Consider the following 24933-nt stretch of genomic DNA (forward strand, 5'->3'; position numbering starts at 1 on the left):
TGCATGGTTTCTGCACAGCATTTTGCAGCACCTGCTCTATTGCTGCACAGGGTTTGCAGATACCCAGGGGTGGTGCGTTGCTGCATTGCATTTTGCAGCACCCACTCTGTTTCTGCACAGCATTTTGCAGTCCCTGCCTGATTTCTGCATGGCATTTTGAAGCACCCGCTCTTTTTGCAGCTGTCCAGGTGTGGTGCATTGCTGCATGGCATTGGGCAGTTCCCTGCCTGGTTTTGCATGGCATTTTGCACTTGTTGCATGGTTTCTGCATGGCATTTTGCAGCACCAGCTCTGTTTCTGCACGGGGTTTGCAGACACCCAGAGGTGGCGCATTGCTGCATTGTATTTTGCAGCACCTACTCTATTTCTGCATGGCATTTTGCAGCACCAGCTCTATTTCCATACAGGGTTTGCAGATATCCAGGTGTGGTGCATTGCTGCATGGCATTCGGCAGCTCCCTGCCTGGTTTTGCATGGCATTTTGCACTTGCTGCATGATTTCTGCAAGGCATTTTGCAGCACCAGCTCTGTTTCTGCACGGGGTTTGCAGATACCTAGGGGTGGTGCATTGCTGCATGGGATTATGCAGCTGCCCACCTGGCTTTGTGCGGCATTTTGCAGCACCCACTCTATTTCTGCATGGCATTTTGCAGCTGCTTTCTGCATTTTGCAGCATCCCCTCGATCTCTGCATGGCACGTTGCAGCAACCGCTCTGCTTCTGCATGGGGTTTGCAGCCATCCATGTGTGGTGCATTGCTGCATGGCGTTGGGCAGTTCCCTGCCTGGTTTTGCATGGGATTTTGCAGTTGTTGCATGGTTTCTGCACGGCATTTTGCAGCACCCGCTCTATTGCTGCAGAGGGTTTGCAGATAGCCAGGAGTGGTGCATTGCTGCATAGCATTTTGCAGCACCTACTGTGTTTCTGCACGGCATTTTGCATCTGCTGCCTGCTTTCTGCAACGCATTTTGCAGCACCCGCTCTATTTCCATACAGGGTTTGCTGCCATCCATGCTTGGTCCATTGCTGCATGGCATTGGGCAGCTCCCTGACTGGTTTTGCATGTCATTTTGCAGTTGTTGCATGATTTCTGCAAGATATTTTGCAGCACCTGCTCTATTTCTGTACGGGGTTTGTAGATATCCAGGGGTGGTGCATTGCTGCATAACATTTTGCAGCACCCACTCTATTTCTGCACAGCATGTTGCAGCTGCTGCCTGCTTTCTGCATGGCATTTTGCAGCTGCATTCTACTTTCTGCATTTTGCAGCATCCCCTCAATCTCTGCGTGGCACGTTGCAGCACCCACTCTGCTTCTGCATGGGGTTTGCAGCCATCCTGGTGTGGTGCATTGTTGCATCGCATTGGGCAGCTCCCTGTCTAGTTTCGCATGGCATTTTGCAGTTGCTGCATGATTTCTGCAAGGCATTTTGCAGCACCCGCTCTATTTCTGCATGGCATTTTGCAGCTGCATTCTGCTTTCTGCATTTTGCAGCATCCCCTCAATCTCTGCGTGGCATGTTGCAGCACCCACTCTGCTTCTGCATGGGGTTTGCAGCCATTCTTGCGTGGTGCATTGCTGCATGGCATTGGGCAGCTCCCTGCCTGGTTTTGCATGGCATTTTGCAGTTGCTGCATGGTTTCTGCAAGGCATTTTGCAGTACCCGCTCTATTTCTGCACAGGGTTTGCAGATACCCAGGGGTGGTGCATTGCTGCATAGCATTTTGCAGCACTCACTCTGTTTCTTCATGCCATTTTGCAACCATCCAGGTGTTGTGCTATTGCTGCATGGCATTTTGTAGCTGCCCATCTGGTTTTGCATGGCATTTTGCAGCAGCTGACTGATTTCTTCATGGCATTTCCTAGCACCCACTCTATTTCTGCGTGGCATTTTTCATCTGCTTTCTACTTTCTGCATTTTGCAACATCCCCTCTATCTCTGCATGGCACATTGCAGCATTCACTCTACTTCTGCATGGGGTTTGCAGCATTCCTGGTGTGGTGCATTGCTGCATGGCATTTGGCAGCTCCTTGCCTGGCTTTGCATGGCTTTTTGCAGCAGCTGCATGTTTTCTGCATGACATTTCCCAGCACCCACTGTATTTCTGCACAGCATTTTACAGCTACTGCATGATTTCTGCAAGGCATTTTGCAGCACCCACTCTATTTCTGCACGGGGTTTGCAGACACCCAGGAGTGGTGCTATTGCTGCATGGGATTATGGAGCCACCTGCCTGGTTTATGCATGGCATTTTGGAGCTGCTGCTTGATTTCTGTGCAGCATTTTGCAGCAATTGCTTGATTTCTGCATGGCATTTTGCAGCTACTGCATGATTTCTGCATGGCATTTCGCCGCACCCACTCTATTTCTGCATCGTGTTTTACAGCAACTGCTATTTCTGCATGGTATTTCACAGCACCCACTCTATTTCTGCATGACATTTTGCAGCCATCCAGGTGTTGTGCTATTGTTGCATGAGATTTTGTAGTTGCTTTCTGATTTCTGCATGGCATTTCACAGCAACTGCTATTTCTGCATGGGGTTTTGCAGCCACACAGGGATTGCCCTATTCCTGCATGGGGTTTTTCAACTACTTCACTATTACTGCATGGGATTTTGCAACTGCATCCCGATTTCTGCATGAGGTTTTGGTACTGATATGTTATTTCTGCATGGAATCACGCCACCACCCAGGCATTCTGCTCTTGCTTTTTAGGATTTTATTATCTGCTACCCTATTTTTTCTGTGGAACCTTGCAGCAACTGCTTTATTTCTGCATGGGGTTTTGCAGCTACCCAGGGATTGCCCTATTTCCACTTGGAGTTTTGCAACCATTATGCTATTCTGCATGGGATTTTGGAGCTGCATCCTCATTCTGAAGATTTTTGCAGCTGCCTTGGGGTTGCCCTATCTGTGCTTAGGATGCTTTTGCATCTGCTGCCTTATTCCTGTGTGGGATTTTGCAGCTGCCCAGGGGCAGCTGAACTCATTGGGTTCGGTCCCTGAAGCTGGCTGAGGATATTGATGCATTTCGCAGCAGCGGACGCTCCGGGGAGGAGCGCGTTTTTAAGAGAGGCGATGCGCATGGAACAGAAAATGGGAAAAACACCCGGAAACGGAGATTTTGGGGGCTTACCAGCCAGCATCTTGTGCACGGGGGGGGTGACGTCCGCCTCGGCCAGCTGCTCGTAGCTGGTGGCGTGGTAGAGGCGCACCTGGGCGCTGCCCTGCAGCGCGACCCAGACGCCAGGACCGGCGCTCACCATGCAGGTCACGCTGCGGCCGCTGTCCTGCCCCACGTGGAGCGTGTGCTGTGGGGGACAGAGCCACACCGATGCCACCCGGAGCCTCTGGGGACCGTCCCCAGTCCCCCCTGGCTCGGGGTGTCGTCCTTGTCCTACCTCCTGCACCAGCGTGGCCGTGTTGAGGACGATGACCCGGTTCTGGCAGCCACACCACAGCTTCCCTGCCACCGCCACCATCTTCGTGATGGGGCTCCCCGGGGAGCCCAGGGACAGGGATTTGGAGTTTTGGGGGTCCCAGAAGCGACCTGTAAGGACATTGGGAAATGGGGAGGGTTTATAAAGCACCAAATCCCCAGCTTGAGCTGGTTAGGGGGGGAAGAGGTGGCTGGAAACGTCCTTGTGGGATGCTGATGGATCCCCCTTTATAGGGCAGGTGGTGTCCTCGTGGGGACACAGTTGGCAGGGTCCATGTGCTGTGAATTTGGGGTTGCATCCCTCGAGGGATAGCCCTCCCTGGGGACACAGAGGAGCTGCAGGAACCCAGAGCATCCCCTGCTGGGACCCAACGGCCCCAAATCCAGCCTCACCTGCCTCCCGCTGGTACGCGATGAGCTCCCCGTTGGCCAAGGACACAAAAACTTGGTTATCGAGGTATCTGCGGGAAGAGACCAGCTTTGAGAGCCGCTGCCGGGCCGCCCCAAACCCATCCCAGGGGTCCTAAAACCCTCCTGCCCGCTTACAAGATGCACATGACGGAGGCGGCGTGCTGCATCTTCATGCTGTTCTTCCTGTTGCGGATGTTATCCGAGGACTGGTACACGTGGATGCTGCGGAGACGAGGCAGAAGGACGGGGTTGAGGCTCCCCTAAAACCCGGGGGAGCCTCAAGCGAGGTCCCTCCTCGCCGGGCACGCACCAGCCGTCCTCGGTGCCCAGCCACATGGAGCTCTGGTAGGCTTCGGGGTCGAGGCTCAGCAGGTCCTCGAGGCTGCCGCGGGTGAAGGAGCCGCGGCTGGAGCGCCGCAGGGCTCGGCCGTCCGTGGGGCTCTCGCCGTGCCGGCTCTGCCCGAAAGTGGTGGCGAGGGGGAGGAAACCAGGCTCCTGCTCCTCCTCCGAGCTCGTCGTCTCTGCTGCTGCCTCCTTGCAGCTTGGGATTTCCTCGTCTGGAAGGGGCGAGGAGGAGGAGTTGGGTGGTGAACACCCAGCGATGGCCACGGGGATGGGGAGGAGAGCGCGGGACGTTGCGCCCCGGGTGTGGGGAAGGAGGGATGGATGCTGACCCCAAAACACACCAGAATTTACCCAAAACGGGGGACAAGCTGCTGCCCCAACAGCATCACAGGCTCCAAATTAGGACATCCCTATCTCTTTTCCCAGGGCTTCTTCAGCTTAAAAGTCAACGGGAACCCCCTTTTTTTTTTTGCGATGTGCAACAAATGCAAGGCAGAGTGGGGACCGACTGCTGGGACAATCAGCGCTGCCCATCGTTTTGGGGCAAACCAATGTATTTTCCTTAATTAGGGGCCAGCGGGGGCGACTCACTGCCGAAGCTGGAGGAGATGGTGGAGTGGCTGGCCTGGCTCTGCAGCGTGCCCGAGGGGCTGGGCGAGGACTCGTCGTCCGTGTCGTCGCTGTCGAAGGGCACCAGCTCCCTGTGGGCGCTGTCGACGGGCTCGGAGAGCTCCAGCGACGAGCCCGAGATGGAGATGTGCAGGCACTGCTGCGGCCCCGAATCCTCCAACTGCGCCGGGGCCGGCTCCGAGGACGGGCTGGCCACGGGCTCGGCGCGTTCCCTGCCGCGGGGACAGCCGCAGCTCCAGCACCGGGACGCGGTGACGCCGGTGCCGAGGGCGCACGGTGCCGGTGCCGTACCTGTAGGCTCGCTTGAGGCCGGGCACGGAGGCGATGCAGAGGATCCTGGCCGAGCAGACGGCGATGCACGCCTCGACGGTGGGCTCCTTGCGGATGCTGAGCAGGCAGACCTGCCCCACGTAGCCGTCGCTGTTGCACACCCAGACCTCGTGGGCGTTCTCTGGGCTGCTGTGGCTGGGAGAAGCACAAGAAAACTGCAAGGGGGCAAAAGACAAGGAGAGGTCACTTGGGAAAGGCAGCAGCAAGGTGGCGGCAAGCTGGCATCCCCGTGGTCAAGGGGGATGCTTAAATAAACCCTCCCGGGGGGGGTCCGGGAGGGGCAGGAGGACCAACCTGCATCCCGCTCCTCGTCTTCATGATGGGGATGGCCTTGAGGAACTCCGGGTCCAGGCAGTTTTTGCTGGAAGCTGGGAAAATAGGGTGAGAAGGAGGTGGTTCTGCCGATGTCGGGCATGGTGCTGAGCCCATTTGGGCGTCCCACCCCGCGTCCCGGCGTTACCCAGCTTCTTCTTGGCGTCCTCGAAGGCTTGCTCGAAGCCGAGCCGCGCGTCGGGGTTGGGGAACTCGAAGATGAAGGACTCGGTGCCGTCGGCCTTGGCGGCGCTGAGCTCCACTTTGTTGGGGGGGAAGGCCATGCTGAAGGACAGGGACTGCTTCTCCGCCAGCTCCCGGTGGATGGCGGCCATCAGGTCCTTGATCACGTCATCCAGGCTCTGGGCAGGAGGACGATGGCATCAGGATCCAACAAGGCCACCCCAGCCATGTGCCCACGTCACATCCTGAGCATCCTCTGCAGGGCTGGTGGCAGCTGGGTCCTTTGGCCATGGCCACCAGCCCTCCCAAGGTCCACTGACCATGACAACAGCCCACCCAACGTCCTTTGACCATGACAAAAGCCCTCTCAAGGTCCTTTGACCATGGCCACCAGCCCTCCCAAGGTCCTTTGACCGGTCAAGGTGCTTTGACCACAGCCACCAGCCCTCTCAAAGTTATTTGACCACAGCCACCAGCCCACCCAAGGTCCTTTGACCAGTCAAGGTCCTTTGACCACAGCCACCAGCCCTCCCAAGGTCCTTACACCAGTCAAGGTCCATTGACCATGGCCACCAGCCCTCCCAAAGTCCTTTGACCATGGTCAACAGCCCTCCAAAGGTCCTTTGACCAGTCAAGGTCCTTTGACCACAGCCACCAGTCCTCCCAAAGTCCTTTGGCCATGACAACAGCCCTCCCCAGGTCCTTTGACCATGGCCACCAGCTCTCCCAAGGTCCTTTAACCACGACAACAGCTCTCCCAAGGTCCTTTGACCACAGTCAAGGTCCTTTGACCATGGCCACCAGCCCTCCTAAGGTCTTTTGACCACAGCCACCAGCCCTCCCAAGGTCCTTTGACCAGTCAAGGTCCTTTGACCACAGCCACCAGCCCTCCCAAGGTCCTTTGACCACGGCCACCACCCCTCCCAGGGGACATCCCAGCGGGTCCCATGGGGGACACCACCACCGTGGCACCGTCCCCATACCTGGTGGGGGAAGCTGAGGGTCTCCGACAGCTTGCTGACTTGCCCCAGCGTGTTGAGGTCCTCGTCCAGGCGGCTGATGCTCTTCTGGATGCTCTCCCGGTTGGTGGCTTGCGAGGCACCTGCGTGGGGACATGGACACACAGCATTAACCCCTTCCTCCCCAGCACCCCACACGGGAGCCTTGTCCCCAAACTCTTTTAGCCGGAGCGGTGCCACCTCCAGCTATGGGATCCCTTGAGCCCATCACCTTCAGCTGGGGGTGAGCAATGGGTTTTGGGGTGTGGGGATGACAGCAGGCAGTGACAGACCTTTGACGATGTCCACGTCCTCCAGTGGCAGCTTCCAGAGCAGCTTGTACTTGCTGGCGGTGTCAATGACGCTGGCCGCCGTGTACCTGCGGGGCAGGGGCTGGCTGAGCCTCGCCTGCGCCCGGGCACCATCCCCAGCACCCTAAAACCATCCCAGCCCACCAGGGACACCCCGAGGAGGTGGGATAACCCCAGAGAGCTGCGATGGGAGAGGGAACCGGCTGGGTGTGCCCCCGGCCACGGGGCGCCGGGGTGTCCCCCGCGCCCGGCGGCACTCACAGGCTCATGGAGCTGCGGCGGAGGGAGCCCGACTTGCGCTTCAGCGTGGTGCACACCAGCAGGTCCGTGAAGAGGAAGAGCGAGCGGTCCTTCTTCCCACCCACCGCCTTCTGCGGGGGTGCAGGAGACACGAGGGTGAACGCTGGTGGCACCCACCCCTGCCTAAGTTTCCCCAAATTGTGCTCAACGGAACCCATGGGATGCCAGGACCTCTGGGGTCCCCACCTTCAACCCCACTGTCCATCCCTGAACCCAGGCTGCTGCAGGTTCTCCCTGTCCCAAGCCCATCTCATCTTTCCCCATGCAGTCAGGGAATTTTTTGTCATCTCCTTCCATACCTCCCTCCATCCATGTGTGCGTCCATCATCTGTCATTCATCATCCGTCCTTTCCTCCACCCATCCATCCCTCCATCTCCATCCATCCATCCATCCATCCATCCATCCATCCATCCATCCATCCATCCATCCATCCATCCATCCATCCTTCACCCATTTCCATCCTTATCCATCTCCATCCACCCATCCATCCACCCACCCACCCACCCACCCGTGGCTCCCCACACACACTCAGCCCTGCTCTGACCCACGATCCCAGCCACCCCCTGCCCCGTTTGGTGCTCAGCACCACTCTGCTGCCCAGGCGGACACGCCGTGGGGACAAGGGACATGATGCCACCTCGTTCTTACCACTTCCACCACCATCTCTTGGCGCAGGAACCTGCGGAGCGGGGCCTGGAGCTGTGGGGACGAGGAGGCTCGTGAGTGGCTTCATCCCTGCCCCTGCACCCCCCTGGCACCGAGCTGTCACCCTGTCCCCTTCCCAAACCTCCCGGCAAGTGAGGATGAGGAAAGCAGGACCTGGACGAGAAAAGAAGTGGCCCAACCTAGTTCAACCCATAAAGAGCAGAAATGGCTCATTTTGGGGCAAAAGGAAAGACCCACCCCATTGGCGTTTGGTGCTGGGTGTAGGTGCAGCACCCTTGGGCGCAGCAGGGCTGCGGAAAGGCTCGGCCAGGCTGGGTGTCCCCACTTCCCCGCAGCTGGCACCCCCATCACCCTCGCCCACGGCCACCCAGGACCCCACACCGAGCCCCCCCGTCCGTACATCCTCCATCCCTTCGATGTGGGACTCGATCTCCTGCACGATGCGGGCGTTCCTCTCCACCTCCTCGGCGCTCTTCATCCCCTTGTTGATCCTCTCGGCCACCTGCTTGATGTTGCGCTGGGCGTCGATGAGGAAGGGGTGGTCGGGGTGGTCCTCGGGGGTGTGCTTCAGCAGGTCCTGATGCGGGGACACCGCCGGGATGTCACCGCGGTGCCACCCCCTCGCCGAGCCCCCCCGCCCAGCCACGGCGGTCTGGGGGCGCACCGAGCTGTGGATTTCGTGTCGAGGGAGGGAGAAAGGGCTGGGAGGGACGGGACGGCCCTAAAAGCTGCCCTTAACGAGGAGGGGGGGATGAGCCATGGTCTCACCCGCTCCCAGGACGGCACGGACCCCGTCCCGGCGCCGCTCCTCCTACCTTCACCAGCAGCTCGTACCGCGGGATCCTCTGCACGGGCTTGATCATCAGGTCGGACAGAGCCTGCTTCTCCTTGTTCTCCCGCATGCTTTGCTGCAAAAACAAGCAAAAAAAATAAATAAATAAATCAGTGGGGACAAGGACGGGCCCGTTAGGTGGGACACACGCCGTGACACCAGCCTTGGACCTGCAGCAACAACACTTTGGGGTCTTGGGCACTCCTTTTGACATCATCCAGAGTGATGCTGGCTCAGCCCAGACCACACTCCCCACAACAAAAGAGGCTGGAAAAATCCCAGTTTGGCCACGGATCACCAGTTTAATCCCATTAACCCTGACTCTGCCCCACCAGTGGTCCCCACACCCACCTCCAGGAACTTGATGAACGCCGGCCGTGCCTCCTTGGCGATCCGGACGGCGTCCTTGGCGTTGAGGAAGTTATCGATGTAGGCAGAGTAGATGTTCACCAGCACGTCCTTGGAGAACTGGGGAGGATCGGGGAAAAAAAAGAGGCAAAAAAAGGGGCTTGGCACGGGGTTCCCCCACACCTCCGGGCACGTTTGGGGCCGGAGGAGTTGTCCCAAGGGTTAACGGCGCCCGTGTGGGATCTGCCCAGGCTCAGCTCCCCGCCTCGATGCCTGAGCCCTGACATTGCTGCTCGAGGCAGAAACGCCGAGCTGCAGAGCCCCCGTTAAGCTAAAGCAGACCGAGGGCCTGGAGATCGTCTCTCCCCATCCCCGACGTGGTTTGCCCGTCCTTCCGTCATCCCCCTGCTCCCCGCTCCCGGCTTTTTCCCTGCCAAAAGCAAAGCCTGGGCGCAGGGGGGGGGAGCTTCGGGATGGACCCTTCTCATCCCCACCCTGCTACAGGATGGGGTCGGGCCCTACCGACTGCACCAGGAGGTCGCCCACTTTCTGCTTCTCGTGCCAGTTCTGCACGCAGTCGTGGATCTGCTCCAGGAACTGCTCGTGGTGCTCCAGCAGCTCGGGGATCTGGTCGAAGATCTCGTCCACCAGGGACGGGTCGCACAGCAGCGAGTTCTCCGGCTGCTTCAGCGGCTTCATGTAACCCTGCAGGGAAGGGTCAGCGCTGGGGCACCCACAGATTTTTTGTTTCCACCTCCCCAGGATTAATTGTTCAACCCATTTAAGCACCGGGAACCACAGCATCCTGCAGCAGGGGGATCCCCAGGGAGCCCAGACAAGGCTTGGGATGCCAGAGGAGGCACCAACCCTGGGTCCTGCACGACTCTGGGGACCCATCAGAAGGATCAGACCAGCAGTTTGGGCACCCCACTTCTCCTGGACCCCATCCCACCCACTGTATCTCCATTTCAGTATCGGGTTTGGACAAGGAACCTTCAAAGCACTTTGTCCTCTGTCCCCCAGCCATGGCCTCAACGGCCTCCAACCCTTTGCTGTCATGAATTTTGGTCCCCTCTGCGTTATCCAGATGGGAAATCGGGGCAGAACAACTGAACCTGCTGGTTCTTGGTGGGATTTAGGGTGTTTGGGACCAGGAGGGGCTGAACCAGCAGGGTGGATGTGCTGGGTCAAGCCCTGGAGCACCACCTCGCCCACCAACCTCTCTTGGCAATGGCCAACAAGTGATGCTCGGGGGCAGCAGGGCTCTGCAAAACCAATTTCCAAGTGGTTCCACTTTCTCAAGCCCTCCAGGACACGGGGAGCTGAGCAGCGAGGCCAGGACCCACTCGGTGCTGCTTCAGGTGCCCCCATCTGAGCTGGAGAGGGAGGAATCCCCACCAAGGATGAGGTTCCCCAGGCTGATGGTGGACATCTCACGGAGACCCGAGTTAGAAGGGTCAAATCCTTCCCAAAGCTCCAAACCCAACGGGGCCAATACCTCCAGAGGGAGCTGGGCTGGGCCAGGTTTGGTCCCCGCACCCCACCCAGCATGAAACTGGGTGAGTGGGGGACCAGATGGGGAGAAGAGCACGAACAGTTCCCAGAGACCAGCACAGACACGTTCTGACCATGAAATGTCCACAGTTCCCCCAAAATAAGACCCAGACCAGGCTCCTTTCGCCCCTCCGAGCCAAAAAGAGCAGCCTTGAGGGGTCCTCTCCTCCTGCGCACCATCTGGCAGGGCACATCTGGATGGGGACTTCTTGGGAACCCCAAGCCAGGTGTTGGGATGATGCTCAGGGGTTGGAATTAGTTCGGTTAAAATAAAAGGGACCTAAAAAAGTCCCTGGCCTGTGGCTGTGGGAGCTGGAGCAGAGCAGAAAATGAGGGGGGTGTCGGGGATGGGGTGGGTTTGGAGACCCCCGGCGCAGGACGCGCACCCACGGTGGCCCCAGGAGGTGCAAGGGAGGGGTTTTGGGGAGCGAGCACGGGAACAAGCTCAGGGACACGACACTCCCCAAGTGACAGCTGATCCGGAACAGTTATGGGGTTGATTTGGGGGTGGAGGTGACCCCACACCCCATCCCCAGCAGTGCTGCTTTCCATATTTCTCCCACCACCGGTCCCGCTGTCCCCAACACTGCCACCGGTCCCCTCCCCATCCCAACACCAGGGCTCCAAATTCAGGTCCAGGGGACGCTCACGAGGAAGGGACAACCCCGCTGTGACACCCCCGGACGTCCCCAGTGGGGTTTTTATCCCCGCCGTGCGCCCCGTCGAGGCGGTGCCGGGGCCACCGCCTGTCACCCACCGCCCGCGCCCCCGCCGCGCCCCCTCACCTGCATCAAGGTGCGCAAGGACTCCACGTAGGACTGCTCCGTGTCCAGCAGCGTCATGATGACGTGCTTCCTCATGTCCTACACGGGCGGAGAGAAGCCAAATGAAATCGGGGACGATCCGAGGGGCCAGAAGGGGAACCCGGCGGCTACCTCGGGGCACCGAGGCGTCCCCTCCGGTGGTGGCGCAGGGGGGGCTGTGCAAGCGCGGGAGCCCGGCGCTCGTCCAGCTCCCTCTCCACCCCGATGGAGGAATCCAGGAGGATTAGGAAGTACATGACACCGAGCGCACAGACGCCTGGTTTCCTCCGCGCCCGCGTCAGGAGCTCTCACAGCCCTACATGGGTCGGTGCCGGCGGCCTCCTTCTCCCCGCGCTCGGCGCGGCCCCGCGCCGCGAATTCCTCACGGCCCCCGGGCACCCGCGCTGCTCCCGGCCGGCCCCAAAGCCCTGCGCCCCAAAGAGGGGGCTCAGAGGGTGCAGGGGGGGCAGGGGGTGGGGGTCCGGGTAGCTGTAGGGCTCAAGGACCCCCCCCCCAAAATGCAGCACCCATGGGGGGTGTCCCTGAGCGCAGCCCTGGCTGCAGCTCAGCCTCGGGGCAAGATGGTCCAAGGGTCCCAAGTGGTGACACCCCAAAAGTTTTGGGTGCAGAGATGGTCCAAAGGCACCACACACCAAAATTTTAGGGTTTAAGGATGGTTCAAGGACCCTGCCTGTGAGAAACCCCGAATTTTTTAGGTGCTGGAGTGCTCCAAGGACCCTTGGTGCAGACAAACCCCAAAAGTTTTCAACGCAAAGCCACCCTGAGCACTCTGGTGTGAGATACCCCAAAAGATTTGGGTGCAGAGATGGTCCAAAGGCCCCACGCACCAATATTTTAGGGTTTAGAGATGGTTCAAGGACTCTGCCTGTGAGAAACCCCAAATTTTTAGGTGCTGGGGTGCTCCAACGACCCTTGGTGCAGAGAAACCCCCAAGGATTTAGATGCAAACACACCCCGAGGGCTCTGGTGTGAGATGCCCCAAAAGATTTGGGTCCAAACATGCTCCAAAGTCCCCACACCCCAAAAGTTTTGGGTGCTGAGGTGCTCCAAAGACCCTGGGTGTGGAGATGCTCCAACAGATCTGGGTTCAGAGACATTCAAAGGGTCCTAAAGAGCAACAAAACCTTTGGGGTGTTAATGGAGACACCCCAAAACCCATGGGGGCAGGGACCCCCAAAAACCCTGCCAGCGGAGCTGTCCCAGCCCTCTCCAGTGCCATCCCTGTGCACCCCCAAAATTGGAGGGATTTAAGTGAGGATTTATCTCCCCTCTCCCAGCCCCAAACTGCGCCCCACAGCCCCAAACTGCACCCCACAGCCGATGCCCATTCCCTGTTCCCCACGGGGACACAGGCACCCCAAATTTCCAGGGCATCCTCCCCAGGTGCCAATCCTCCCACCCCAGCCACCCAGCACCTGAGGACGGAGCCGTGCCTCAGTTTCCCCACCCGCGCTCCAGGCTGGGTTCACCCCTTCTCCACCAAGCAAGGAAGGAAAACATTATTTAGGGCCAAATATTTCGGGGATGGGCCTGATCCTGCCATGGGATGGACAGAGCAGGGTGCTCACCCCACAACCCTGCCTCATTTTCCCCCCTGGCAGCTCGAGGTGATGCTCCGGGACATTTGTCCTGTGGGATCAGCAAGCTGAACAGGCTCAGCACAGCACCAGGGGTTTCAGTTTGGGGGATTTTTCACCTGGGGGATGAGCCCCAACCATCCCAAAGGGGATTTTTCCAGCTCTTATGGTTGTTATCCCGGGGGGAAATTCCCGCTGGGATGAGCAGGAGCTGGGTGCAAGCCCCCATCCTGCAGGACCAGGCAGGATGTGCCCTGTGGGGTTTTGCCCTCCACCTGCTCCCGCTCCGATCCCAAAACCCCGACCTCATCCTGCATCCCCCGGAGCTGCTCAGCACCCTGGGGACCCTCAGCACCACTGCCAGGGGATTCGGGGGCACCTCCCCGGCACCGCAACCCCCCCTCCATCCTCATGCACATCAACGTGGGGGTGCGTGTGTGTGTGTGGGGAGGGTGCACGCATCCATCCCCTATCACCCCCTCCAGCTTTTCGGCTGGGAGCCCCCCCAAAAAGCGGGGGCGGCGGGATGAGGATGGAGGCACGGTTGCCACGGCGATGGTGGGCCAGCCCCGGCGGCTTTCTCCCCACGCACTCATCCCCACCGTGACGCAGCCGGACCCCCTCCCCAAAAAAAACCACAACCCTCCAGCATCCCCCAAAGGGACCCCAACATCCCCAAACCCAGCCCCGTGCCGGGGTGTAGGGGCACGTAGGGGCACGGAGGGGTCCCCCCCGATCCCCCCCTTTTGTTGGCATCACCTCGGGGCCCCCGCGGCCCTTCTCCGGCAGCTCCTCGGCGGCCCCACCGAGCCCGGAGGCGGCGGCGAAGGCCGCGTCGATGCCGTCCCCGATGTCTCGCATGTCCTCCAGCGCGATGGTGAACTGCGCCAGAGTCCTCACCATCTGCAGCATGCGGGTCCCGGGGTCGGTCCGTCCCTCGCGGCCCAAAAAAGGGGGGAAGGCAACAACAACAAAAAAAAATCTGGCTCTACCACCCCCCCCCAAAAAAAATAAAAATGTTTTCCCTCCTCCCCCTACCCCTTCAAAAATAATAAGGGTGACGCCGCGGAAAAGCCGGAGCGCTGCGGCGCGGAGGGGGATGAAGTGAAGTGAAATAAGGAGTGAAATGGAATGAATGAAAGAATAATGAAATGGAATAAATGAAACGGAATAAATGAAATGGAATAAATAAAATGGAATGGAATAAATAAATGAAATGGAATAAATGAAATAAATGAAATGAAATGAAATGAAATGAAATGAAATAATAAATAAAATGCAATACAATGCAATACAATAAAATACAATGCAATAAAATACAATAAAATAAATAAAGCAAAATAAAATAAAACAAAACAGAACAGAACAGAAGAGAGGGGTCTATTTATAGCGAGGCGATTCCGTATGAAAAAAATCAAATAATAATAAATAATAATAAAAAAAAAATGGATCCCTCCCGCGGAGAGGCTGCAGGCGGCGGGCGGCGCGTAGCGTGCGTGCGTCCGGGGGCGCGTGGCGGTGGCACGCGTGGTCCCCGGCCCCAGGTGGCGCCGAGGCACCGGCAGCAGCGGGGAGCGGGGTTGGGAGACGGGGGCTGAGCCTGGCGCTGTGGCCGTGCCCACTGGCGAGGGAGGGGGGTTTGGGGATGATGCTGGGCTCCGTCGGAAGGTTTTCGTGGGGTTTCGGGGGGGCGCTGGGGTTGGTTTTGGGGTTTGGCACCCCCACTTTGCTGCGTTATGGGGTTTCCGTCATTTCCAAGCAGGGTTTGGGGTGCTGGGTCCCCCTCCCCAAGCGCAGCACCGATTGCAGGACCCATTTTCTTCCCTCTCCCCCCCCCAAAATAAATAATAAGAACACACAACACCCTGTAGCACCCGCAGCCCCGCTCGCCAGGCGATGCAGCATCCCCGCATCCGCTCGCAGCGCACTCCCCTCCTGCTTCGTTAATTAAATCTAATTAGCCGCTTGCCCGTTCCCACAGCAACGGCGTGCAGCAGGGCTGCGCCCTACTGCTGCAGGCAGGAAATTTCCTCCCGGCCCCGATCCCATAGCACCGAGGGGACCCAGGGGGGGGGACCGGGATGGGTGCGTGGCAGGATGCGTGCCAGCCCTCAGGTGGCCGGGGCTAATTAATCGCGTTTGGGGTAATGAGGCTGTGCGCAAGGTAGATCCTACGGCCACTTTTGCAGCTCCCCGCTCTTGCTGTCGGATCGTTTTGGGTGAGATCAGGGCCAGCCTGGGGACATCTGGGTTGTAAACCCGTACCCATTCCTGTTGTAACCCCAGACACGTTAGGATTATAATCCCAGACCCCTCTGGGTTGCAATCCCAGACCTATCCTACTTAAAACCCTGGACCCCTTTGGGTTGCAAACCCAGAAACATTTTGGTTGAAATCCTGGACCCATTTGGGTTGTAATCCTGGACCCATTTCATTGGCAATCCCAGACCCACTGGGGTTGCAATCCTAGACCTATTGGGATTACAATCTTGGAACCATTTCAGCTGCAGTCTTGGACCCATTTGGGATGCATTCCTGTACCCAAATGGGCCGCAATCTCAGACCCATTTGGGATGCAATCCCAGATGCATTGGGATTATAATCCTGGACCCAAATGGACCGCAATCCCAGACCCACTGGGGTTGCAACCTTGGACTCACCCGGGCTGCAGGAACGGACCAGTCTGAGTGGCAACATTGGGGCCATTCTGGTTGCAATATTTGGCCCATTTTGCTTGCAATCTCGGACCCATTAGGGTTCCAATCCCAGATCACTGAATCAGAGAATCACAGAACGGTTTGGGGTGGACGGGACCTTAAAGACCATCCCGTTCCACCCCTCCTTCCATGGGCAGGGACACCTCCCACTAGATCAGGTTGCCCAAAGCCCCATCCAACCTGGATCCATTGAGGTTACAACCCCAGACCCATTTCAGTTACAATTTTTGACCCGTTTCATTTTCAATCCCAGACCAATTGGGGTCACAATCCAGAATTCATTGGGGATGCAATCCCGGACCCACTGGGTTTGCAATCCCAGATCCATTGAGGTTGCAATCCCAGACCCGTTGGGGTTGCAATCCTAAACCTACTGGGTTTGCAACCCTGGACCTACTGGAATTGCAGTGTTGGACTCATCTGGGTTGCAATCCCAGACCCATTGGGGCTGCAATCCCAAACTCACTGGAGTTACAAGACCAAACCCACTGGGTTGCAGTCTTGGACTCATCTGGGTTGCAATCCCGGATCCATTGAGGTTGCAATCTTGGACCCACTAGGGTTGCAATCCTGAACTTGCTGGGGTTGAAATCTCAGACCCATTGAGGGTTGCAATCCCAGATCCATTTAGGATACAGTCCTGGACCCATTTTAGTTGCAACCCCAGACCCATTTCAGTTGCAATCTCAGAACCATTGGGGTTGCAGACTCAGACCCAGTGGGGTTGCAATCCCGGACCCACTGGGATTCCAGTCCTGAATCCATTGGGGTTGTAATCCCGGACCCACTGGGATTGCAGTCCAGGACCTACTGGGGTTGCAATCCAGGACCCATTGGGGTCGCAGTCTTGGACTTGGCTGGGTTGCAATCCCAGATCCACTTTCCGAGACCCACTTCATTTGCAATCCCAGACCCACTGGGGCTGCAATCCCAGCCCCATAGGGCTTGCAATCCCGGCCCCACTGGCGTTCCAACCCCAAACCCATCAGGTTGCAACCCCAGACCCATTTCGGCTCCAATCCCCGACCCCTCCCGCCTGCGGCCCCATTCCCACGTGCGCTTCACTCCCATCCCTTTGCTCCCCCTGCAGCAAATCCCTCGAGTCCTCCCCGGCATCACATCCCCAGGACCCCCATCAATTTATTCAACCCCATCGCAGGCTGCATCTTCCCGCAGGAGTGGATTCTCCGCTGTCTACTATTGGGGTTGAGCTGCTTGAAAACCTCCCAGCACGTTACGGGGGAGGGAGGACAGGAGGAGAAGGGCTCAGCCCCGTGCCCAGCGAGGGAGCAGGGGAGGAATGGGGCCGCATCCCGCTCGCTCTCAGCTTTGGAAGGGAAAACCAAAGGCTCGGCCCGGCCGTCCCCGCCGGCTGCCCAGCCCGGACCCCCCTGCGCGCGGCCCGCAGCCCACAGGAAATTCCTGGGAGTGTTTGGCCACTCGAGCAGCGCAGCCTATTTTTAGGGACGTCTAAAATCTGAGCCGGCTATTTTTAGAGCGGCTTCTTTGTAAACACCTTGAGACTTCCTCTCGGGTGAGCTTTTTTTTTTTTTTCTTTCTTTCTTTTTTCCTTTTCGGAGCCCGGCGCGTTCGATCCGCTCGTGCCCTCCTTCCCCCCGGTGCCTCCTGCCCAACCCCAAACGCTCCAAATCCTCCTTGGCAAACCCGCTGGCATCCCCCCAGCTCTTCCCTCTGCCTGCAGGGAGCGGGCTCCCCCCTGCTTTGCCTCCTGCCGAAGCCCAGGAGCTCTCCGAGCCTGCTCTGCTTCGTTTTTTAATGCTCTGATAGCAGCTTTGGGGGGGCACGATGGGGCCAAAGGGGGTCTGTGGGGTCTCAGATCTATGGGGCAGCGTGTTCCAGCTGGGCACATCCCTACTAACACCACCCCGCATCCCTCTGCCAAGCCCAGCAGCCAAGGTGCCAACCTCCCCGTTTTGGCACGGGGGAAATCCTCGTGGAACAGCACAACCCTGGCCAGCAATGTCAATGTCCCCAGCAGCAGCCGGCCTCCGAGCTCTCAATCAACCCGAAACCATCCAATTTTCCAGAAATTGGTAAAAACGTGAGGCCAGGTACCACCAGCAGCAACGAACCCTGCGGCCCCTGCACATCCCCATGGTGCCAGCTGCCTTTGCACCCTGTGTGGGGACCCTGCACGTCCTGCAAGCCTCACTTTGGGGCAAAATGTCCTGCTTTGGGTAAAAACGGAGGGTTTCAGACCGTTTCAGGAGCAGGGTTTGTTGCTCAGGGCCTCCAAAGCCGTGCTGAAGAGGAGGGAGCCCTGCGTCAAGAGAGGCAATATTCCTGCCACCCCCGCACCGTGTGCCAAAATTAAAAAGCAATGGAAGAGGCGCGAGGTGCCCCTCCCCGCTCACAGCCTGTCCTCAGCTCCGCAAATAAACCGGGAACTCTCGAAAGAAAAGCAAAACCGGAGCAAAGCGACCCGAAAACAAGCCGTCTCGGCACCTCGAGAGTCCCAGTTTGCAAGGAACTGGTGGGAACTGGGAATCCTGCACACCTCCGCTCTCCCCGGGGCGGGTCCCACTAGAGGGAGCTGGGACACAGCGAGAGCCACCGGCTTTGGGGACAGTCCCCTGCCCCGGGGAGCACCCCAAACCTCCACCTGCAGAGCTTTATTAATCCTTTATTTCCCCAAAAATATTGAAATAAAATAAAATAAAATAAAAGAGGTTCAGAAGCGTGCTTCCAGCCAACTCAGAGCCCTGCACCCAAGGGCATCTCCCCGGCGCGCTCAGCTTGCTCGCGCAGCTCCGAGATGCCCAAAGGCGCTCGATGCACGCTGACAGCCCCCGTGCCAGCAAAATAACCCCAAATCTCCACCTCCAAGCCCCAAGTTTGTTTCCATCAAGGGATTTCAACCACCCAGTCCTAATTTTTGAATAACGAAGCTGTTTCCGTCCCCGGCTGGATGCCGACCCCTCGCCGCCTTCTCTGCCAAATGCTCCTGCAGTTTCTCAGGCTAACCTGAAGGCCAGAGAAGGTTTTTTTTTTGTGTGTTTTTATTTTTCTGGAGGAAAGTTTGAGGGTAATTCAACGAGCCGTTTACGGGGCCGGTGGTTTGCAGTGATGTGGCTGACGTAGAAACCCAAATAGCTCAAGATGCTGCCATTAGGTCCGATCCCGTATTTCCTCCATCGCCCCGTTTCTGGCAGGAAAAGCGCTTGGAAAAATCCCGTTACCTCCTTTCGGGATGCCCGGAAACAGAAAGTTTCACCGGGCTTTGTGGAGCTTTTGGGGTGAGCCCTGAAACCAGCCCAGCCCTTTGCTGGCCCATCTCATTGGGATGGGTTTCCCGGAGCCAGCAACGGGGCAGCGGCGTGGGGCTTCCCGGGGAGCACGAGGGGCCGCGTGTTTTGCTGCGAAAAGCTGCAAAATTGGGGCAGGGAGCTGGTGGCCAGCATCATCCACGGCCCTACTATCCATCCGGGGGCTGCCTTGGCTTCCCGGGGCGGCCGCTCGCCGTTCTCCCACGGGTAAGAAGCATCCCAGGCGCTTTTGCGGAGCGTAAAAGTCTTGAAAGGAAACGGGAGCATAAATCAGGAGCCCCGCTTCGGCTCAGCCTCGGTTACTAATAATACCCCCGTGTTTATTCGCGAGCCCTCGGGCTGGAGATGTTTGCTTTTGCCTCTCGGCCGCGGTTTTTCCCAGGCTCTGGTGCTTTTTGTGCGGAGATGCTCCCATGTAGAAAGCCAGCGGCCGGCAGCGGGGCCGGGAGGAGGAGGAGGAGGAGGAGGAGGAAGGAAAAGAGGAGGAGGAGCAGCGTGGCTTCGGCCCCTCCGCCAGCAAATGGATGCGCTGCGAGGTCAGCTGCTGAAATCCCACTGAGCAGCCCCAGCCCGCATCCTGTCCCCTTTTCCCAGGCAGAGCCCTGCTGAAAAATCGCCACTGCTTTTGCTTTTCCCAGCTCAGCTCCAACCACGCCGCTCTTCCCTTCGCCTCCCCAGTCCCGTAGCCCTCCAGGAGGCTCGTGCCCGGGCTCGGCGTCCCCTTTACCAGACAGAAAGGATTGCAGTTGTCGGTGGTAGGCGGAAAAAGCGCCGCTTTCCCGGCAAGGCCCATGTGATCCCCAGCCATAAATCGCGGGGAAGGAGCTCGCATTAATGAGGGAGGCCGGAGGGGCTGGCTTAGCTGCTCTTTTCCCTTCTTTGACTGCTGGGCTCCGGTGATTCATCCCAGGAGGACGCGGCCCGGCTGTCATTTTTCTTTTGAAGTGTGAGAAAAAGCCAGATTTAAAAAAAAAACAACGAGATGGAGCAATTTTGCCGGGATGTGAGGAAGGGCGCTGAGCACCCCGCGCCACCCCGGTGAGCCGGGATGGGGCCGGGGAGAAGGAGGGAGGCTCATTTCCCGAAGGAACAAAAACTCATCAGGCAAACACGCGGCGGGGCAGCAGGGCTTTTCCCACGTGGTTTTAATTGAAATCGGGGCCTGCCTCGCTGGGAAGGGCTGCGAGGGGTCCTCCTGCCCCTCTCCAAAACTTCGGCGCATCCCGCGGCATCCTCCCGTGCCGTACCCGCGCCGGGACCACCGCTCCATCCCCAAATCCAGGCTCCATCCCAAATCCAGGCTCCATCCCGTCCCATCCTCCCGGCCACTCCGTGATGCTCATCCCTTTTTCCACCCCCGGTGTTTCTCCCCACCACGCCGAGCCTTCCCAAAACTCCCTGCACGCCAGCCCCCTCGGAGCGGCCGGGGCCGGAGGGGCGCCCAGAGGGTTAAGCGTGCCGCGGGGGGCGAGGGCTGCCGGGCCCTAGAGCGCCTTTCACCAAATATGGAAGGTTTTTGCCTCAAGTTTTAGTCACGCAGGCCGGCCGGAGCCCAAGAGCGCTGCTTTCCAGATGCTTAGGTCAGACTGCAACAACACGGCCCCGCTCCCCCCCTGCCGCCTCCGGCCCCGAACGGCGCCCAGCCGGGCTCCCTTGGCCCCAACCCGCCAGAAAAGGGGCAGCACCGGTGCTGTGTCCCCCCCAAAATTCATTGCTGAGCCCTCCTTTGGCTCCTGGGTTGGCGCAGGGACCCGGTGCAGCACCCTGCATCCCTGGTACCCCGTGAGCATCCTCCTCCTCTGCCCCGTGCAGCAGGATGCGGCTCACCCCGGTGCCATCCCCTCCGGAGCAGTGCGAGGGTGCTGGGCCTGTCCCTTCCCGCTGGCACACGTGGGTACAACACGGCCTGGGTGCACGGTGGCACGGGACAGGGTGCCTGGAAAGCTGGGGGTCCCAGGAGGGTCCCAGGAGGGTCCCAGGAGGGTCCCAGGAGGGTCCCAGCCTGGTCCCCAGGAGCTGATGAGCACCAGGAGTTCCCCAGGAGCTGATGGACACCCAGAAACCAAGAGGCACCCAGGAGCTAAGGGCCACCAGGAGTCCAGGGGTGCACAGGAGCCACCCAGGAGTCCAGGGACACCCAGGAGCTGATGGGCACCCAGGAGCTGATGGGCACCCAAGGGCCACCAGATGCTGATGGACAGCCAGGAGCAACCAGGAGTCCATGGACACCCAGAAACCGATGGACACCCAGGAACCAAGAGGCACCAGAGTCCAGGAGCTGATGGGCACCCAAGGGCCACCAGGAGCTGATGGGCACCAAGAAGCCACCAGGTGTCCACAGACACCCAGGAGCTGATGAACATCCAAAAGTCACCAGGAGCTGATGGACACCCAGGAGCTGATGGGCACCAAGGAGCCACCAGGAGCTGATGGACAACCTGGAGCTGATGGGCAACCAGAAGCCACCGGGTGTCCATGGTCACCCAGGAGCTGGTGGGCACCCAGGAGCCACCAGGACCTGACGGACACCCCAAAACCCCAAGCAGACCTTGCCCTGCCCCAACCCCAGCCCCACACGTGTCCCCCTGCCCCAACCATGCCCCAACATCCACCAAGAGAAGCCCTCAGCTGAACCCCTCCTGCCACCACCCCCAGCACCACCCGCGCCCCGCGGCCACCCCCAGCCCCCCTGGCACAGCAGGGCCACGGCGGGGAGATGGTGCTGGGAGGGTGGTGGGGGAGGAATTTTGGGTGGGGGGGAGCACGAGACCGCCCACAGCACGCGCCGCGTCACGGCGGGGCGAGAGGTGACGCCTTCCCCGGCGTGTCATTGTCACATCATTGGGTGAGGGGGGGGGGGGGACACAAAAGGATGCTGAGGCATCTACTGACCTGCGTCGGGTGCGGGCGGCCGGGGGGCGGCCCCCGTCTCTGGTCCCCGAGGCTCTGAGCCATCTACATCCCATCGCAGCGGGGCTTTGGGGCGACCGAAAAGCGAGAGCGAAAAGAGCACCTCCGTGTCCCGGTCCCCTCCCTGCCCCGTGCACGGCACCGGCTCCTGCTGCGCGCCGTCCCCGACCGATAGCGACAGGATCGCTGCCGGGGGGGTCAGGATGAAACCCGTTAAATAAAAAAAATAAAATAAAGAATTTAAAAAAAAAAAAAAAAAAAAAAAAAAGCAAGGAGAAGGATGCCAAATCAGGGCAGGCCGGCGAGTCTCCTGCTATCCCGGCTAAAAAAAGCAGGAAACCATATCCCGGGCCGGGAGATGCCAATCTTCCCATGCAAACAACTCCCTGCTTGTTTTCTTTGGAGAGTACCAGCGGGCCGGGGAACGTGCGGTCACAAATAGCAACCCCGTGGCCCTGCCAGGGAAATATTAACCAGTCCTGCTCGAGCCACGCTGCTGGGCTGTCCCCCCCCGGCCGTCCCACTGCTGTCCCCTCGCCGGTCCCGCTGCCAGCCTGCTGTTGGTCCCACGGCTCCTCCAGGAGGGACCTGATGGGTGATGCCACCACGCAGCGCCGCGGGTGTCCCTCTCCCAGCGCATCCCTGCCCTGATGCCAAGTCCTTGTGGGGTCCCGTGGTGGCTCGGATGTCACCGGTGTCACCCCTGGTTCCCAAAAAGGGACGAGCACCGGGGCGCACGGGCAGGATGGAGAAGTCTCCCCAGTCTGATCCCTCAGCATCACCCCCAGCCCTAAAATTGTAAGGATTCAACTTAAAATGAGTATGGGTATCGGTGTAAGACTTCTGGGGGGACGCAGTTTGGGGTTTGCACTGCTCCTGGCCACAGCCACGGGGTGACTGGTCCCAGTAGCTGGTGTGGACAGGGACTGGGAGGCTGGGCACCAGAAGGTGAGCAGCTCTGCGCCCTCTCCTCCAGCACCAGCGAGCCGCTGGAATATTTTTACCCAGATGCTGATTTTCGCTCTCCCTCCGATTGGCCGGGCCGCGGTTCCCAAAGACCCAAAAGCAAACACGCTATTTATAGAGAGAGTTCATTTACTGGAGCCTTTCCCTTTGAAATTCCTCACCCATCCTCGCCATGGAAACCGAGAGAGCCCGGAGAAACAGCCCCACCGGGACCAAACATCGGAGCTTTAAAAAGAGCCGGGCTGGGGGGAGCGGGGGTGGAAGCGACCCGTGTTCTTCTCCGGACACGTCCTGGGCTGGAAAGAGCATGGTGGAAATCACAGCTCCTGTGGGTCTGGCTCTGCAGGCTGGGCTTGGTGCCTTCAGCTTCTGGGGTCGGGGAAGGTGGAGAGTGGATGCTCCGCGTGGGGCGTGGAGGGGCTGGGGGTGGTGGGATGGGGTAAGGGAGGGAGGTGGGGGGAGATGGGGGAGATGGGGGGATGGATGGAGGGATAAGGATGGAGATGGATGGATGGATGGATGGATGGATGGATGGATGGATGGATGGATGGATGGGTGGACGGACGGATGGATGGACGGACAGATGAATGGATGGATGGATGGAAATAGCTGGATGGATAAAGACGGATGGATGGAGATGAACTGATGGATGGATGGATGGGTGGAGAAGGAGATGTTTGGATGGATGTTTGGATGGATGGATGGATGAAGAAGGATGGAGATGGATAAGGATGAAGATGGGTAGAGATGGATGGACGGGGGAAAAGAGTGGAAATGAATGGAAATGGCTGGATGGAGATGGGGATGGAGATGGGGATGGAGATGGAGATGATGGAGATGGATGGACGGATGGATGGATGGATAAGGATGGAGATGAAGATGGATGGATGGATGGATGGATGGATGGATGGATGGATGGATGGATGGATGGATGGATGGATGGATGGATGGAGATGGGTGCACAGAGGTGTATGTACAGATGGAGATAAGTGGATGGAGATGGATGGATGGATGGGGATGGATGGAGATGGATGGAGATGGATGGAGATGGATGGAGATGGATGGAGATGGACAGATGGATGAATGGAGATGGATGGAGCCAGGTGGATGGAGATTGATGGACATGGGGGAGGAAGGAAGGAAGAAAAGAAGGAAGGAAGGAAGGAAGGAAGGAAGGAAGGAAGGAAGGAAGGAAGAAGGAAGGAAGGAAGGAAGGAAGGAAGGAAGGAAGGAAGGAAGGAAGGAAGGAAGGAAGGAAGGAAGGAAGGAAGGAAGGAAGGAAGGAAGGAAGGAAGGAAGGAAGCTCCCATCTCACCTTGTGCCACCACCTTCTCCACCCACAAGCTGGTGAACGAACCAGAAACCTCCTCTTGCACCCAAATTTAGGAGAAGTCCCTGACTGGACTCCAAGGTTGGCGCTACACTGGTGTAATTGGGACTGGCCGGGTGCTGCCTATGGTGGTGGGGCTGTGCTGGGCAGGTGGTGGGGCTCGAGGAGGACGAAGAGCTCAAGGTGGATCGGGCTTGGGGCAGATGTTGGGTCTCAAAAACGAGCAGAGGCCCAGGAGTCTTCCTTGGCACAGACACACGAGTGCACCAGCACCAGAAAAAATCCCCCTGTGTGGGGATTTATAAGGGCAGCACAAATGGGGATGTCCCCGTGCACCCCTGCACGTGCACCCCAACACCAGGGAAGTCCTCGTGCACCCTTGCACGTGCAAGCCAGCACCACAAATCCCCCCTTGCACGTGCAAACCAGCACAACAGACCCCGCTGTGCACCCCAGCACCGAGGATGCCCCCATCTCCATGCCCCCCCAGCACCAGGGGACGTCCCCGTGCCCCCCTACGCGTGTCCCTAAACACCTGCACGGGGCTGGGGGCTGCTGGGCGAGGCTGGAAGCGGAGCCCCCGCCCGGCCCAGCCTCCCCACCCTTTCTGCAGAATCGGGGCTTCGTGCCAGGAGCCTGACCTTTGGGTGCGCAGCTGTGG

At 58.9% G+C, this 24933-nt stretch overlaps 1 protein-coding gene across 1 annotated transcript in view; it reads right to left on the reverse strand.

The window, feature by feature from the left end:
• Positions 1-24933, reverse strand: part of ARHGEF17 (Rho guanine nucleotide exchange factor 17) — a gene marked incomplete at its 5' end in the record, with an annotated part of 37460 nt that overhangs the window by 4265 nt on the left and 8262 nt on the right. The window contains 18 exons of the mRNA XM_084305814.1: positions 3138-3312; positions 3403-3551; positions 3834-3901; positions 3987-4073; positions 4162-4408; positions 4788-5038; positions 5118-5311; positions 5451-5524; positions 5617-5830; positions 6635-6753; positions 6943-7028; positions 7222-7331; positions 7910-7960; positions 8328-8504; positions 8743-8835; positions 9111-9227; positions 9630-9812; positions 11447-11524. Of these exons, the coding sequence (XP_084161940.1) occupies positions 3138-3312; positions 3403-3551; positions 3834-3901; positions 3987-4073; positions 4162-4408; positions 4788-5038; positions 5118-5311; positions 5451-5524; positions 5617-5830; positions 6635-6753; positions 6943-7028; positions 7222-7331; positions 7910-7960; positions 8328-8504; positions 8743-8835; positions 9111-9227; positions 9630-9812; positions 11447-11524 (2473 nt within the window). The remainder of the gene's footprint in view (positions 1-3137; positions 3313-3402; positions 3552-3833; positions 3902-3986; positions 4074-4161; positions 4409-4787; positions 5039-5117; positions 5312-5450; positions 5525-5616; positions 5831-6634; positions 6754-6942; positions 7029-7221; positions 7332-7909; positions 7961-8327; positions 8505-8742; positions 8836-9110; positions 9228-9629; positions 9813-11446; positions 11525-24933) is intronic.

This window comes from Netta rufina, assembly GCF_964035555.1.
Source record: "Netta rufina genome assembly, chromosome: 1".
NCBI lineage: Eukaryota > Metazoa > Chordata > Aves > Anseriformes > Anatidae > Netta > Netta rufina.